At 33.7% G+C, this 16,573-nt stretch overlaps 3 protein-coding genes, 1 long non-coding RNA gene and 1 other non-coding gene across 7 annotated transcripts; 3 read left to right on the forward strand and 2 right to left on the reverse strand.

The window, feature by feature from the left end:
* Nucleotides 1–145: 145 nt before the first annotated feature.
* Nucleotides 146–252, forward strand: LOC136997554 (U6 spliceosomal RNA). The gene has a single exon (XR_010888268.1). It is a non-coding gene; the product is annotated as a U6 spliceosomal RNA (small nuclear RNA).
* A 1,719-nt stretch (nucleotides 253–1,971) lies between these two features.
* Nucleotides 1,972–5,196, forward strand: LOC105671048 (uncharacterized). Its single transcript, XM_012364906.2, has 7 exons — nucleotides 1,972–2,255; nucleotides 2,379–2,480; nucleotides 2,573–2,715; nucleotides 2,915–3,705; nucleotides 3,782–4,145; nucleotides 4,233–4,601; nucleotides 4,680–5,196. Exons 2-7 carry the CDS (start codon nucleotides 2,384–2,386, stop codon nucleotides 5,136–5,138), a joined length of 2,223 nt encoding a protein of 740 aa, XP_012220329.1. The 5' UTR covers nucleotides 1,972–2,255; nucleotides 2,379–2,383; the 3' UTR covers nucleotides 5,139–5,196.
* Ccz1 (vacuolar fusion protein CCZ1) lies at nucleotides 5,151–7,769 on the reverse strand. Its single transcript, XM_012364907.2, has 10 exons — nucleotides 7,493–7,769; nucleotides 7,311–7,405; nucleotides 7,156–7,249; nucleotides 6,858–7,064; nucleotides 6,590–6,765; nucleotides 6,376–6,519; nucleotides 6,153–6,298; nucleotides 5,796–6,060; nucleotides 5,594–5,721; nucleotides 5,151–5,525 (listed from the first exon to the last, which is right to left on the reverse strand). Exons 1-10 carry the CDS (start codon nucleotides 7,565–7,567, stop codon nucleotides 5,473–5,475), a joined length of 1,383 nt encoding a protein of 460 aa, XP_012220330.1. The 5' UTR covers nucleotides 7,568–7,769; the 3' UTR covers nucleotides 5,151–5,472.
* A 491-nt stretch (nucleotides 7,770–8,260) lies between these two features.
* Nucleotides 8,261–10,329, reverse strand: LOC105671035 (golgin-45). Its single transcript, XM_012364872.2, has 6 exons — nucleotides 10,129–10,329; nucleotides 9,405–9,949; nucleotides 9,129–9,328; nucleotides 8,869–8,997; nucleotides 8,566–8,788; nucleotides 8,261–8,494 (listed from the first exon to the last, which is right to left on the reverse strand). The coding sequence occupies exons 1-6, from the start codon at nucleotides 10,175–10,177 to the stop codon at nucleotides 8,330–8,332; spliced, it is 1,311 nt and encodes a 436-aa protein (XP_012220295.1). The 5' UTR covers nucleotides 10,178–10,329; the 3' UTR covers nucleotides 8,261–8,329.
* Nucleotides 10,330–10,517: 188 nt separating this feature from the next.
* Nucleotides 10,518–14,644, forward strand: LOC136996953 (uncharacterized). 3 transcript variants are annotated; one of them, XR_010887782.1, is made up of 5 exons: nucleotides 10,518–11,091; nucleotides 11,231–11,363; nucleotides 11,827–12,540; nucleotides 12,621–12,833; nucleotides 13,109–14,644. It is a non-coding gene; the product is annotated as an uncharacterized lncRNA (long non-coding RNA). The 3 variants fall into 3 exon arrangements; XR_010887783.1 differs by having other exon boundaries at nucleotides 13,226–14,644; XR_010887781.1 differs by lacking the exon at nucleotides 13,109–14,644 and having other exon boundaries at nucleotides 12,621–13,077.
* Nucleotides 14,645–16,573: the final 1,929 nt, after the last annotated feature.

Raw genomic sequence — 16,573 nt, forward strand, 5'->3', positions numbered from 1 at the left:
TTTAGCAAAATAGTTTGCTTCTTCACCGCTAGATTGCTAAACAAAGTTAAAACGAACCCTCTACGCTCTAATACAACAGAGTTTTCTCGAAAGTGCTTTTGTACTGATCGTTTAGTATATATAATGCTATTATAAACTACCCGTTGTACTTGCTTCGGCAGTACATATACTAAAATTGGAACGATACAGAGAAGATTAGCATGGCCCCTGCGCAAGGATGACACGCAAAATCGTGAAGCGTTCCACATTTTTTGCAAATTAATTTTATAATTAATTTTTTTAATTTGACATATGCTTATTTTTTCTATTCATTCCGTGAATAATTTTATTTTGATCTCAATTTCACGAGAAAATAATGTATATTTAAAGATTAATATAACGAATTGAAAGATATAATGTTGCAATAATTATGTAAAAGTGTAATTAATTTCACAGTTTTTTTTAGAAAACATTAATAATCTCAACATCTTGCAGCTATTTGATTACAAGTCACGTAGTTCTAGTATGTTCACGAATAACATATAAATGTAATAACTAATGATCCCTTTCCGCATCGTATTTCTTATTAGCTTTATATTGATTTACGGTATTACCACGAAGACATGTCCAGAATAATTAAGATGTCTTATAATTAAGATATTTAGACGTCCTAATACCTGAATCGTGCCACGTAGGCGTAGATTTCTTATCAAACGGCTACTTGCCGGTATATTGTGATAAGCGTTATATGGGCGGCACGTGCACCTAATATATTTTTTGTAATTAAAAAGCTAATAAGCAGTTTTCGTACATTGACCAGATATTTATTCAAACATTAATCGTTTAACAGTCCCATCGACATATTTTTAACCATTTTGAAACCCTACATTCTTGAAAATTTATATGCATCTAATTTTAATGCGTTGGATGATCAACATCATAATGAGATCACGTTAAAGACAAAATGTAATAAAAATAAATGATCATAATATCAGAATCTTAATATAAATTTATACAAGTTTTAAACGTGATATAAATCTAACTAAAAACATGATACAAGTTTTATTATTAAAAATAAAATTTAAGTTTTACAGCATAAAAGTTTTGTAAATAAATTTTATCTAAAGTATTAATTTGTTTAATTTTGTTCAACTTCACAAAGCGACTCTACGTATTTGCTTGTGAAAACTTATTGACGTACAGCTTTTACGATACTGGTCTATTATTAACTTCCGAGTTTTCTCTTTTATAGGCAGCCGATAGACGTGTCATTAAAACAAGCCGTGAAACACAGAGAGGACGTCGTAAATGAGAGAAGTCGGGTAGCACGGGGATCGTCGTAGCGTTGCGACAAAGGCAGGATCAAGTACATCGACGTATGCAACGAAAACGGCCAGCCCGTCTTTTTCACTCGACCTTTCGCTCTCTAAACCACTCCCGAGTCGAATCTTTCCCTTCATCGAATTTCAATGCCCCGCTAAATTAGGTTTACGTTGACTCGCGCGCACTTTTGACGCCTTTGTATCTTGACTGCGGCGAAAATTCGGTCACAATGTGTGAAGTGCAAATATCGAGTTAAAATTTGTTAATGGAATATAAAAAGTTGAAAAGTTTAACATTACTATTTCTTTTAATATAAAAAATGTTGTAATAATAAATATTAAAAATTTTATAAAAAATATATATTTGTATAGTAATGTATTCTTTTACAAATGTATTCTTATTTAAATTATATATATATATATATATTTATGTATATTGACATGATTTATTATATTAGTTTTGAGTTACCAATCTTGAATATGGCGCTTAAAGTAGACATATTTGCCTCCATTAGTAACCATGCTGAAAGTATGGCAGCAGTGATGTGATGTTGTCTACCAGGCTCCCGGCTTCATAGCCCCACACAAGCGAGAAGCGCGTACATGTGCTGCGCAGAACGCTTTGCGCAGCACATGTACGTGCTTCTTGCTTGTGTGGAGCTATGAAGCCGGGAGCCCGGTAAACAACATCGCATCACTGCATGTTGCATGGCAAAACATGGCAAAGCGAAGCAACGTGTTGAAACATGTGTATCGGTAGAAATTGTGCGCAACATTTTAATAAAATAATCAGTACGGATATTGTGTTGAAAGAAATTTATAAGATATAGATTTGTTTATAATTTTATTAAATAAAATTAACATCTTACTATTAAGGTATATTGTACAATCAGTGATATTTTCTAATTTGATACCTCGTGGAGGTTAGAATTCTGATTGTTTAAACAATAAGCCGTAAGTTGATTTTTATGATAATCTTGTATAAAAGAAATAAACTTAATTACCCTTAAAATAAAAGTTAAAAAAATTATATTATATTCATGAAACAAACAGAAAAAACCTTTTGTGAATTTATAGGCTAAATGGGTCGTAAAATAAATTTTGAGAGTAAAGCTCCTACAGGACGTGGAAGAAAGGCGAAAAAGCAAAGTGATCCAACTTTTCCAAAAGGAGTTCTCGGTATGAAAACATAGCAATAAATTTCTATTGATATTGACATAAAGAAATTATATATAAGATAAGTAAGTATAAACTTATTTATTGCATTGCAGTTAAAGATGAAAACAAGTTAAGTCATCGACAAAAGCAACGAGCAAAGAAGAGATTACTGAAGAATGAACAGCTGAAAAAAGAGGCAAAAAAATTACTCAAGAAAAAAATTAATGTGGAAGAAGAACATATACAATTGAAAAATGTATGTTTCTCTTTTGCCTAATAAACAAATTGTTAGCAATGTTAGCAGATTGACAAAAAATTTGATAAATTGAAAAAATAATTTGATTAAATTTATTGTTAATCTGCAAACATTGCTAATATTTTGCTATCTGGATATGATAACTGTTATATATATATCACAATTTTATATAAATGTTTTTTTATTTAATTAATTTTAGGGAAAAGATATATCAAAGCAACTGAAGAAAAAGAAAGAAAAAAAGATTAAGACAGTTATCAATAACGATCATCATAGAGATGATATGAAGATTCATTCTGATAATCTATCTGAGTCAAAAACAAAAGTAAAGCAACTTGTAAACAAAAAAAGAATAAAACAGAAAAATAAAAAAGTGGATAAAGATGAGAGAAACGAACAAGATATGAGTGATAATGATAATCAATTACTCCTTACAAAATCAAAGAAAAATTTAAAGAAAGGAAAACAGAAATTTGTGAACAATACAGAAGACGATAGTGAGGAAATGGCGCTCAGTGATGAGGAAGAATCTATTGATGATGAAGAATTTATTGATGATGATCAAAAGGAGCAGGATGAAGAGGAAAATGATGAAAGTAATGATGATGACAATTTACTGTCGATAAAGAAAGCTAACACAAAATTAAAAAAGAAAAAGCAAAAAGAAAGTGATAGTTATGAAATAGCGCTTAGCGATGAGGAAGAATCTGTTGACGATGATCAAATGGAGCAAGATGAAGAAGAGGAAAATGATGAAAGTGATGATGACGATTTACTGCCGATAAAGAAAGCTAATACAAAATTAAAAAAGAAAAAGCAGAAAGAAAGTGATAGTGACGAAATAGCGCTTAGCGATGAGGAAGAATCTGTTGACGATGATCAAATGGAGCAAGATGAAGAAGAGGAAAATGATGAAAGTGATGATGATGATGATTTATTGCCAATAGAAAAAGCTAACATAAAATTAAAAAAGAAAAAGCAGAAAGAAGAGTGAGTAAATTTTTAAATTACTTTCTATGATATTTTTATTTTTATTAATTTTTTTTTTATTTTTTGTGTTTAACAGAAAACTTGCACAGGAAGAAATGGATGATATGACGGCTCATCAAAGCGTATTTACGTTTCCAACTGAAGAAAACGGTGACAATATCACTGACTTGAAAGATATTCAGCAGCGAATACGAGATGTTATTATAGTACTATCAGATTTTAAGAGATTACGATCGGAAAATATACCACGTTCTGCATACATAGAACTACTTCAACGAGACTTATGTATATATTACAGTTATAATGATTTCTTAATGGAGAAATTGATACAAATGTTTTCACTGGACGAGTTAGTAGAATTTTTAGAAGCGAGTGAGGTAGAGAGGCCTATGACCATTCGCACAAATACTTTAAGAACACGACGGCGCGATCTAGCAGAGGTAGATTTATATTTTATACAGTAAATCAATATTGTTCTTATATTCAAAAGTAGTTGCTTATAATCGTGATATAAAATTTATTTTTAGGCTCTAATCAATAGGGGTGTTAATCTCGATCCGATAGGAAAATGGACGAAAGTTGGTTTGGTGGTATATTCCTCCCAAGTACCCATGGGCGCAACACCGGAGTATCTAGCTGGACATTATATTATACAAGGCGCTTCCAGCTTCTTGCCCGTTATGGCACTGGACCCGAAAGAAAATGAGAGAATTCTCGACATGTGCGCCGCACCAGGCGGTAAAGCATCACATATTGCCGCTCTCATGAAGAATACCGGAACACTGTTCGCTAACGATGTAAACAAAGATCGATTGAAGGCTGTTATTGGAAACTTCCACAGACTTGGGATTGTCAATTCCATAATCTGCAGTTACGATGGGAGAAAATTCCCCACGGTAATTGATTTGATTGCTCTTCTATAATTTGCACAAGATCGTTTTCTCAGAATTAATAATTGTTTCAATAATTTTCAGATTATGAAAGGCTTTGACAGAGTCTTGTTAGATGCTCCATGCACAGGCACGGGTGTAGTCGCGAAAGACCCAAGTGTAAAAACAAATAAGGAAGAAATAGACATTCAGCGTTGTTGCACCTTGCAGAGAGAATTGTTACTAGCTGCGATAGATTGCGTCAATGCGCGTTCAGAAACAGGCGGTATTATTATTTACTCGACTTGTTCGATTTTACCGGAAGAGAACGAGTGGATTATCGATTATGCTCTCAAGAAACGCGACGTTAAGTTGTTGCCAACTGGTTTGGAATTTGGAACCGACGGTTTCACAAGTTATAGACAACATCGATTTCACCCTTCATTAAAGTTAACTAAACGATTTTATCCGCATGTACATAATATGGATGGTTTCTTTGTAGCAAAACTGAAAAAATTCTCTAACAATATTCCTAAAAGTGTAAAGGACGAAACATCTAATTAAAATGTTAACAGATTTATACAATTTTCTTTATAATCTAATTACAATGTTGCTACAATTATCATAGTTTCTGTTATTTACATACCTCCTGTACAATATGTCGTAAATTTAGATAGCAAATATCTAAATTTCTAGTAATGAATTATACGAGAAAAAAATGTAAAGAGAAAATTCATATTTTATATCACATATGTATAAATTATATAGCTACAATTGAGATACCACTTTACAGAATGTATATTGCTTGTTGATAACTGGCAAAACAGCACGATAAAAAATTAATTATAAAAATGATAAAATAATATTCGACTATATATTTTTTATTCTTGGTGACCCATCAATGGAAAAAAATACTTTTTAATTGTTTTTCACAAAGTCTCTTCACTTCATCTGTAATAGAAATCAATAATATAAATGTATACGCATAATTTCAATTACATGGAATATGTTGCACTCACCATCAATTTCTATAATGCTTGCACTTTTTTGCTGTATAACGACAAAAAATTCTCTCAAATTGGATAATTTCCCAATAATCCAATAATCGCTCATAGTCTTTATAATTATTTCTCCAGCTTCGTTCAACCTAAAGATCAAATTACTAATTAATACATAATTTTTATTAATATAAAATTTAATGAATTTTGAAAATATATATACCTATTTTTGTCATTGTACATATCGGAGATGATCCTCAATACTTCAGGTGTTGTAAGTACATTGGAACAACGTCTATTATCTAAATGTATTGTACTTTTGTATGCTAGATTTAGCTTATTAAAATACAAATACTTTATACACGATTCTGATGTGGCTGTTACATTTTTAGAGCATTGCTCAGCTACAGAACTAACCAGCGTGGTTAACTGTGGGCCTAGAAAACCATCTAAGCTTTTGAAAAAATCAATCAATAAACTAGTTTTCTCTGAAAAATAAAAAAACAAATATTTTAAATTTTATATTGATGAAAAAGTGTAACTTTACTAACAATGGATTATAATTTTAGATTTCACTTACTATCAACAAAGAGACATATTGTAGCACTTAATGCTCGATACACTACTAAATATAATGATACCGGTTTACTGGAATAATTGATAAAAACTTTAGGTGATTTTCCAATTAAACTGGGCTCGTTAACACTAGCAGGCCCAGTAACAAATCTGTAAAGAACATTATTTTTAACGATATTCTTGTTGTAAAATACATTTAAATTAGAACAAAATATATTTGCTCTTACTTTCCATAATGTGAAGTTGTGAATGGTGAAGAAGAGTTTCTAGGTATTGAGCCTCCGTGTAATTCTTTTTCAAGATGTGCGGGCAAAATAGTACTCACTAAATAATTATAAACCACTTGCATATCTTCAGGTTCCAATCCGCTCCTAAATGCACAAACTTATATAAAAATTGTTTAAAATATGTATATTATAATAGAACTAAACTATTACTTACCAAACAACTTGGTCATTGTAAAGAAATGCTGTGTATTTTACTTGTGTAAACATAGCTTCTACAAGATTCATAAAACATTGCACCTTGAGAAATGTGATCTTATCAAGAGGTAAAAATTGTAAACCTTGAAAAACGTCTAAGATGTCGCTATTATTTAGTTTTAGTTGAAGGAGGTACTGAAACAAAATAAAAACAAAATATATAAATAAAAATGTATGTCCATATTTCAAATACATAATTCACAATTATGAAATATGCATTTCCTTACTCGTGAATAAAAATGTTCCAGTTTCAGTTTCAATAACATTACAGATCCACATTCCGGATCATTAATAATAGTTTCAAAAGAGCCCATAAATAATCTAAACATCATATATGTCTGTTTTAATATAGCTTGGCAAACACCACTGGAGACCTCATCGTTTTGATACTTATTACCATCCCGTTCTTTATAAATATATGGTATACCAACAATCTATAAAATATTAATATGAGGTTAGTTTATGACACATATTAGTTTAAAAAAATATATATATTATCTTATTCTATTCTTTTTAAGTACTTACCATTACCATCCAAAAATTAGGTTCTGGTTGATAATATATTTGACGTGTTTTATGTGTGTGGCAATAGTCACACGGTTGCCCAGGGTTGAAAGATCTATAATGTTTTTTTTTATAGAGAATAACTTTTGGTAAAATTATATAATTGCAATACATACTCTGTAAACTTGATTATTGCTTCGCTGAGTCCTATGTTCTTAATTTGGACATCCAAATCTTTTTCTGGATAATAATATAATATTTTCTTTTCCTCCTAAAAAATAATTTTTACGTCACACAATAAAAAAACATACATTTTACATAAATAAATATATACTTTGATATGTTTCTCCATATTTACCTCTCCTTCTTTTTTTGCATACGTGCCATTAAAAATGTAAAAATGTTCCAACGTGATTTCGGATTTGGAAGTCATTTTACTGATTTAAAGTTACGGCTATTACAAATACTGCAAGGATTTGGTTTTATTCAGTAAAACAACATGTCAACCTGATTGAAATGACAGCTACTAGATTAACCTATCTCTGACAGATAATTGTTTTGATTCAGAGAAGTCACTGTTACCAACATCGTCAGGTGGGATATTTGGTCTGTTCTGTTACCACTGAACTATATATGTACATATTTGGTTCGAATCTTGGCTAAAATTTTGAATCTTCACTAAAAATGATTTTGTATCGAGAGAGAAAAAGTCTAAATAGCTTGACACGAGCCGAGAGAGAACCATATCTCTGGGCTAGCTCGAAACCTTCACATTCTTACCTCATTACTCTCTTACCACTTTTCATATCTTTTACATTCAAAATAAAATATATAATTGAACGTTAGGAAAAAGAAAAAAAAATACGAGATGCAGCTACTAAAAGTAGATTCTTTTTGGTTTTACAAAAAAGAAACAACAAACACTATCAGTGGTTAAAACAATTTACATAATTTTTTAATGAAAAAAAATGTAAGTTTATAAATATACAATTATAACCAAAAACTAAGATTACAAAAAATTGCAAATTATAATCTTGCCTTATAAACTATATATTAATTAGATATAAATTAATTAGATATAAAAAGAAAAAAATATAGAGCTAAAGTATTGTGTTATAACATTAGATTTTAAAAAATATTCGGTATATTTAGTACAAAAAGAGTTATGTGGAAGATATAAAAAGTAGGGTTTTCTTCAAATCTGTTTAATTTCGCCACTGCAATGCGGGCAACATGTCATATTGTTAGTGTCACATCGTGGAAGAAACATTTGCCCGCCAACCGCAACCGCTGCCCCCATCACCGCAGTACAAGCAACATCATCTCTTTCAGTCATAGGTAATTTTTGATTCATTAATAACTGTAAATTAAATATTAATTTATTCTATCAAACTATTATTTTAAAAAGTATTAAAAATCAAACTACTTCACCTTCTCCGCATTGTTCTCTGCAAGTGTTTTCATATCTAAACCAGTTATATCGATATCTTTTTGCAATTCTGAATCCGGGATACCACTGAGCAAAGTAACTTTCAGAATTTCCGCAAGTTGACAACTTCCTTGCGCAAGATCCATAATATTAGTACTAACTAATCCATGTTTCTTGCCAGATGTCCCTACAGGATCAAATTTCTCTCGCAGGATCATGAGCATTCTGAAAAAACAAAAATAATTTTTGTTAGTTAAAATTGTATAAGCAATGTAACGTATAGGCAATATATCTATAAAGCATACTTGTATGTTTTAAGCGATGTATCGCGAATACCGGTATGTTCTTCTAATAGCCGTTTCATAGTTTCTTGAAGTTCTATTGTTCTTTGGCAGAGTGCAGCCTTCCATCTTGCCAAATCTTCCACCATTAAACTATAATAGGTTTCATTTTATTGACATATTATTTTATTAAAGTTTAAAGTTTGAAAAATCGTAAATTTTGTGCAAACCAAAAGGTAAAGCCTCTAAAACTCCATGTAATGTAGGAAATAATTATTAATTACCTACTGGCTAGAAATTTACTTCTCCAAACTTCACATTGGCCTGCCAGCCATTCTGTTTGTTCTTGATGCGTAGATAAACGTTGAGCTGAATTCAAAAGAGCTCTTGCAAGTTGCAACTTGTCTTCGGTTAATAGATGAACTCTTGTTTGCAAATCTTCGCCTACCGCAGCAACCAGCAAGTTCTTTAATTCTCCATTGACCTGTACATTTATATGTCGTTGTACAAATCATAAAAACAAATTTCTTTATTAATCAAAACTTAACTGCCTTACTTACTTGTGCTTGAAATTTTAACTGAGTTTCAAGTTGATTGTTCTCTTCTTTCAGCTTGCGGATTTCAGCTTCGTACATCCGTTTTTCGCTGTTCCACTCGTCTTCTAATATCTTCTCTTCATTTTCTTTCACACAATCCTTCACTCTTGTACCAGTGTCTTGTATTTTCATCGCAGCAACTTGTGCGATTGCGGCATTCATACTTGATTCACTTCTGGGAAATTTTTTGTTCTTCTTTTCAAGTGGCACTATTGGATTAACAGCTGCCTTATATGGTTCATAAGGTACAAATTTTGGTTCTTTTGATTTTAAAGAATGCAAAATACGTCTGTTTGGCTTTACATTGCTAATGTTCTTTGGCACTAGGTTCACTATTGTACCAGTGGGAGTCACAGGAGCTGTTGATCCTAATTGCTTCAAGTTTGTAGGATGATAAATGAGAGTTTCGCCAAGCCGACTTCGATTTTGTTTAATCTCAACCTTGTCTGCCGTCACATTTTCCATGCCATCTCCTTGCGTTCGTTCAACACAACCCATTACATGAACATCTTAAAAAATAAGTTATTGTTACTATTATCTTAAAAATATTAAAATATTAAATTCGTGTATACTACTGTAATACATATACATTTGGTATACTTCTTCAATGATAGTACAATTTTCTTATCGTAGACATTAACGATTGATAATATACAAGATTGTAATTTAAATTAATAAAACAGCTAACCTGGTTGACAGTGGGTACTGTGTTTCTTGAGATTTGTAGGAGCACTCATGTTTGGCAGTGTAGACACTTATCGCAGATTTATATGTTATTCAATATATTATTATTTGGTTAATATTTACAATTTACATGATATATAAATAAAATTTTAACGATAATAGCATATGTTAAACAAGCGATGAAAGGGAAGGATATGAGGTTAGCTCTGGTATTGGCCATGGTGTAAAGAATATAAGGTGAAGCATTCCGATGAATGCGCAGTGGTTCAAAAGTAGTGGGGAACAGCGAACCAATCAAATATGCCCGGTGATACAAAATTCAATATGGCCGGCGCACGATAGAATCAGTTACATAGTTTTGACAATGATTGACATCGGTGGCTATCACTTGTGTGCATGTGTGAATATTACTTGTGAAGTTTTGACAAGTCGACGACAAATTTTCAACCATGCCAAGTTGTTTCGTGAGAAATTGTAAAAATCGGACAAATTATATATTCAGCAAAAAAGTGAGATATTACTCGTTTCCTCAAGATCCTGAGCTGCGAAGAAAATGGTTACAGGCTTGCCAGAGGGATGAAAATTCAAAGATTACATGTGGTTAGTAAATATTACATTGCATTTACATTTTTCATATTAATAAACATATAATAATTGTATTGTTTAAATATATTATTTTTAAATAACTTACTACATTTATAATTGGCGCGTTTCCTCATCGGGCAAATTTGATTGGTTGAAATTTGAAGTCGCCGCCATATGCGCAATACTTCACCTTACATTCTTTACACCATGGTATTGGCTATCATATCACGTCACGATGATAAAACCTGTGCACCGAACGGTGCTGCCCACTACTCGGAGGAAACAAAAGTGATATATAGATGCACTCCATACATATAGCACTGCATAGTACATACATAATACATATATTTACAGAGATACAATGCACAAATGAGCGAAAATCGTAAGAAAATATTTCCACTAAGAATAAAATTCTGTTTACTATTCGTCAAGAGAAATTTATTCTTAAAATAATGCTAACATGTTTTTTGATGCTTATTTTATATATTATAACAAAATACATTTTAATATAATTTTCATAGAGATGTGGCAAAAGTCGTGTATCTTGCGTATTTACTAAGAAAAAAATCTACATCACATTATATACGCGAGGAACTTCAAAAGGTAGAGTAAGCTTGAGTATCAGGATACGAGAAAGGAGACACATCTAGGAAGGTAATTCTGATTCTAGAAAGCGATATCTTAAAGAAACTGAACCCCTAACCCTTAATCAATTCGCGAATATGCACCAGCGAATAACACCAACAAATATGATTAAAAAAAATTCTTTGAAGAATTTATAGAAGCAATTTTTCATGGAATGCTAAATGTATAAATATGAAATCTAAGGTATATAATGGATCTATTAGAATAGTCAAAAATATTAGCTATTTTAATTTGTGGCTATATTTATAAGCTACATCAAATAGTTGCCATTAACTTGCAACTTGTAATTCTAAACACGATTATTAACTATAAATTGCAATTTTATTCTAATTTTCTGTAAATCAATAATGTTAAATATATCATTGTATTCAGTTGGGCTGTTATAAATGAGAATTATCATACGATAATAGCGAGAATGCCATGAAATCGAGTTGACGTCTTCATTAAAAATTTATATTATTTTACATTTCAGAACTCCTCGATTAACTGCTATTTCGTTAAACAGTCAAGTGCATTCGTGAAAACATTCACGACGGTCAATCGGCACGCGTTCGTTGCTCACAAATATTCTCCGCATCAGGGTAGCATGAGGAAAGATTTTTTTTCTCCGGTCCGTCAGCGCTACGACGCTCCCACCCCCATGACGTATGCGCTTTCGAACGGCAAGCATCCCTCGGATCAGGGCTGCATGTGAACGATCGAATTTTCGCAGCGATGCAAGCCACCAAGCCGCACTTTCTTTCGCCGTCAGCGACGACAATGACACGCATCTCCTCGCATCCTTCGACACGCTCATCAATGTCCTGTCACTCGTCAAGAGAGTGGCGCCAGAAGCATTTGCACCACCAGGAAGCTATAACTCAGGCACGCTCGCGCGGGCGCGGCTCCTGCTTCCGGGCTCCGCCACGACTCTCTGCAGTAGGAGGGTGTTCCAGGAGCGCCAGGATAGCAGAATGTCAGGGTGCAATATGCGCGGCTGGAAATTACCTGCAAATTACGTCGAAAACAGCGGGCTTTCCGACGACCTACAAGACTGGCCAAAGTGAAGCTTAAGACACTCCCGGATAATCATTTCTTTCAGTAAATTTAGGTTTTCGCACACGGTCAGGACACCTTTGTGTGTTTAGGATAAAGAATTATGCATAAAAATTATGAGATGTCGGTTGCAAATGAGTTAAGATGAAAGGTAAGACGCAGATGTATTGCTTTATTGTATTGTACTTTTTTTATCGGTTCCAATTCGTCTTCGGTGCATCTTAATTTCAGGTGCCGATCACAGGCGATCATGAAACGGTACGCAGCCGCGAGCCCGAAAAAAATATCCAAATATTCGAGCATATTTCCAATAACGCTACAACACACAACTGTATCGGTGACGCGTGCGCCGACACATCGAACTGTGCCGCGGCAACCGTACTGTTTACTTCTCACTGAAAACATCTGGCACGCGTTCAAATGTGTCACAGACTCGTCCCTTCGGTAATTGTCTACAATTATACACATAATTAATATTAACATTTAATATGCAAATACAGTATTCCAACATATCTAATTAAAACTCCGGACAAATAAGGAAAACTTTAATTTATTAATAATAATGTAGAACAAAAAAATATATAACAAAATAATTTACACATGTATAAAGCATTGCAATAAAGAAATATCGCTTCTTTTATCTTTACGCTTAAGATAACGTGAGTAAAAAATTTTGCAAAGAGGCGAATTTAAAGTATATACATTTACTGTGCATTCAGATAGTTCGCGACTTCAAACGACAACGAGGTGTTTGACTGCGGTGGATACTAATTGCAGCATGATAACAGGATTTATCTCAATTTGTGCTTCAAAGCACGGTCTTGTTTTTCCACTAGGACATCATGCGTGCGACGGAGTATCTCCTAGGATGACGTTTCTATTATTCCGTCCTTGGTGGGCTTGCTCGAAGGAGGGCAATGACCGTAGGACAATTGGCCATTCGAATATCCTGGTAACGTCCCTCGAGCGCAGGTATGATAGGTAATGGATAGGCGATGCCGTATTTGCAACGATCAATAGTCCTCCCTCCTATTCGGGTCGACTCGTCGGCGGGATATCTTCTCGCCGATTACCTGGCGGAACGTTGGCCGAAAGATAACAGTGGTTCCGAGATAGAAACAGCGATGCGACAGGATAACAGGAGGAAACAGCTGCGTGACGTGAGTAGCGCCTGCGCAAATACTAACGATATTTCCTTTATATTATTTATACGAATGCGATGTACAATTTTAATTAAATGTCACAAATTACACATGCTAAGATGGCATAATAAATTACTGGCATTTGGAGAGATTCAGTGTTTAATATAAAAACTCAAATTATTAATAATTATGTTGGCAAATAGATAATCAACGTTTAGATATTTCAAAATTCGCATATGATTAAATGTCACATATGCTTCATCAATTTTTATTTAGTAAAATTTTGCAAGGGAATAAATTACTCTAACTTGCGTTTTTTCTCGGTTAAATAATTAGGAATTGTATATTGAACACTTGCGATATTTAAGCCAAATATGCATATGTGTTGTATGCGTATTCGGAACAATTAATACTTTTAATGAAATCTGACATACAACCGCGTCACTGCCGGCGCGATTAAAAGAATCGCCTTGTTTGCTCGCATTAACGATGCTCTCCGGCCGATGCTGTGTAGCATCCTTGCTTCTTAAACCGCAGCAGCCTCTGGGCGTTTAAGTCCTCAAACCGCTCTAATTGAGCTTCTTCCTTGTTACCGCGAAAGGGTTACCGGAAACAATGTCTGGAACAAAGAGAGAACAATTGAATGCTAACAATGACAACGCGTTCTCGCTTTGTCCATCGCGCAATCTAACTTCTTCTGACTCCTGCGGCCCGCTATTGTTTCGTTAACACTATAACGTGAATACAGTGTCGCGGTAACGAATAACGAAGTGTCCGAAGGGGTTTCGAGATATTGAGACAACTACTGGGTGGAAGTGATGCGCGGCTAGCAGGAAACACTGGAGCTGGCAAACGAAAGATGTATATATAAAACGCTATCTGTTTCGCGTTCTAGTTTACGTTAAAATATTTATAAAAATATTTAATAAAATAAAATTAAGCAGTTTTGATTAATTTGTAAAAAAGTCGAATTCTATTTATTATGTTATTTGCAAGTGAAAGAAAATCGTCGCATTTTATTTTTACATCAAATATGTTGAATGCTGCTAACAACAAAGTACAACATAATTACGTATTTTTTGTGTTTTCTTTTGTTTCCGATTAAGAAATTAATGAAGCAAAAATCTATTGCGAATTTATTCATTATCATTATTTTATCACCATCGATGCGTTTTACATTTCTATGAACATATTTTACGACGTTAATTTAATGAATCTTTTGATAAAATACCATTACGACAAGTTAATTAAATTCGCCTGTGAATTAATTTCATGAATTAATTAGGTGTACCGAGAATTTCTTCGCGAAATTTTCTACCTAATTTCCCACGTATGGAATTGTGGCCTAAATTGTGAAAGAAAGAAAATTTCTGCTGCATAAAGCGAAATACTATCTCGGTGAAGAGAAAAGCAACAGTCTTCGCCGCGCTTGCATCTCATTTTAGTCGAGTACTTTCACGTACAGCGAAACATTTCAATTAATTATATCGTAATTAAAATATGAGAAAGTAATCATTATCCGTATTTCCGCGTCGGTTATCCGGAAATTTTTTTCCCTTTCCAGGTCGCTCGTCGTCACAATTTTCCACCTTCGCCGACCTATTCAGAAGAATTATCTTTTTTCACCTCGTTTCTTTACTTTCGGATTTTTTTACATTATCGACAATGCAAGCACTCACATATATAAAATATATAAAAAATTATACAATAAAAAAAATCGCAGATAGTCTAATTTTTTCCAAATTTATTGTTTTTAAGTAAAATGGGTAATTATTTGTTGTACTTGAAAAAATCTTTTTATTGAATATATTATGATAATCAAAACTTGAATTTAAATTCTACTGGAAAGATTTTACGTAAAATTGAGTGCTATTATTGATGAGTAAAATTGTATATAATTTAATTGTGCAGTTGTATACATAATACTTTTTATTCAAACGTTCTTTTTCATTAATCTGTTTTTGCATGGCATGCATTTTTGCGTTTAATATTCGTGAATATTCATGTCGGTTCTGGTGAAGGCATTATTCACGTGCCGAGGAATTGCGGAGTGCTTATCGGTCAGTAAACAGCACAGACATTACCGCATTATACAGAAGTAAACATTTTTGGGGATGTTGCGCACACTTGACCCAGCTAGCTTGCAAGATTTAACCACGATTTTAATTCGATGGCAGAATAAAGTAGTAAAATTTTTTAATGTTAAAAATTCGAAAGTCGCAAAAATAACAGTCGCAAAATAATAATGATTTAGTGAAGAAAAATTGATTGCGACAATTAATCCAATAGAAGTGAGACGTTTGTACAATCTCTACATTGTTCTCACTCTTTCTAGACATTTATTATTTTACAAAAAATCAAATTGCAATTTTCATAGGCAGGCAAGTTGTATTTTTTATAGACAGGCATTTTAAGCGAAAAACCGGCGGAAACTGCGAGGGTAACATCCTACGGATACCGCGAAGCAGCCGGTGCTAACTTTTCAATCTCGGTCGAATAATCTGGCGGAAAGCCTTGTGGTTACTCGGCGGCGACGATCTGGCCTCTTATTGGCTCGCGGGCTTTCGCGCAAGCCGTCTCTCTTCCTCCGGCTCTCTTCTCGACCCCATCCCTACCCTCGCTGCTAGCTGCATCCACCAACCCTCCGGTCCTCGGCCGCCTCCACCGTCGTTGCCGCCGTCGCCGCTACCCCCGCGCGCACTTAGCCCCGTGGTTAACTTCAATGAGCGGATAACAAGCCGCCCCTCGACTGCGCCCCTGTAATATTTGCTCGTATAAATGGACCCGCGGCTTTGTCAAATCAACTGTCGCTAGTAAACAAGCCACCCTCCCAACTTCGGCGCGCTGATACACCACCGACTCCGCGGGATACATGACTCCTCGCGCGCCACTGCCTCGGGCTGTCTGCCGCGGGATCCCTTTCCTGACGGCGTTCATCTTAATCCATAATGCTGATTGTTATGCTTTTTTACGAGATGTTAGGGAAAGATAAATTGACAATCATGATCAAATTGCTTCCGAAACAAGAGTGTATCATTGTGA

Source organism: Linepithema humile, chromosome 1, assembly GCF_040581485.1.
Source record: "Linepithema humile isolate Giens D197 chromosome 1, Lhum_UNIL_v1.0, whole genome shotgun sequence".
Classification (NCBI taxonomy): Eukaryota; Metazoa; Arthropoda; class Insecta; order Hymenoptera; family Formicidae; genus Linepithema; species Linepithema humile.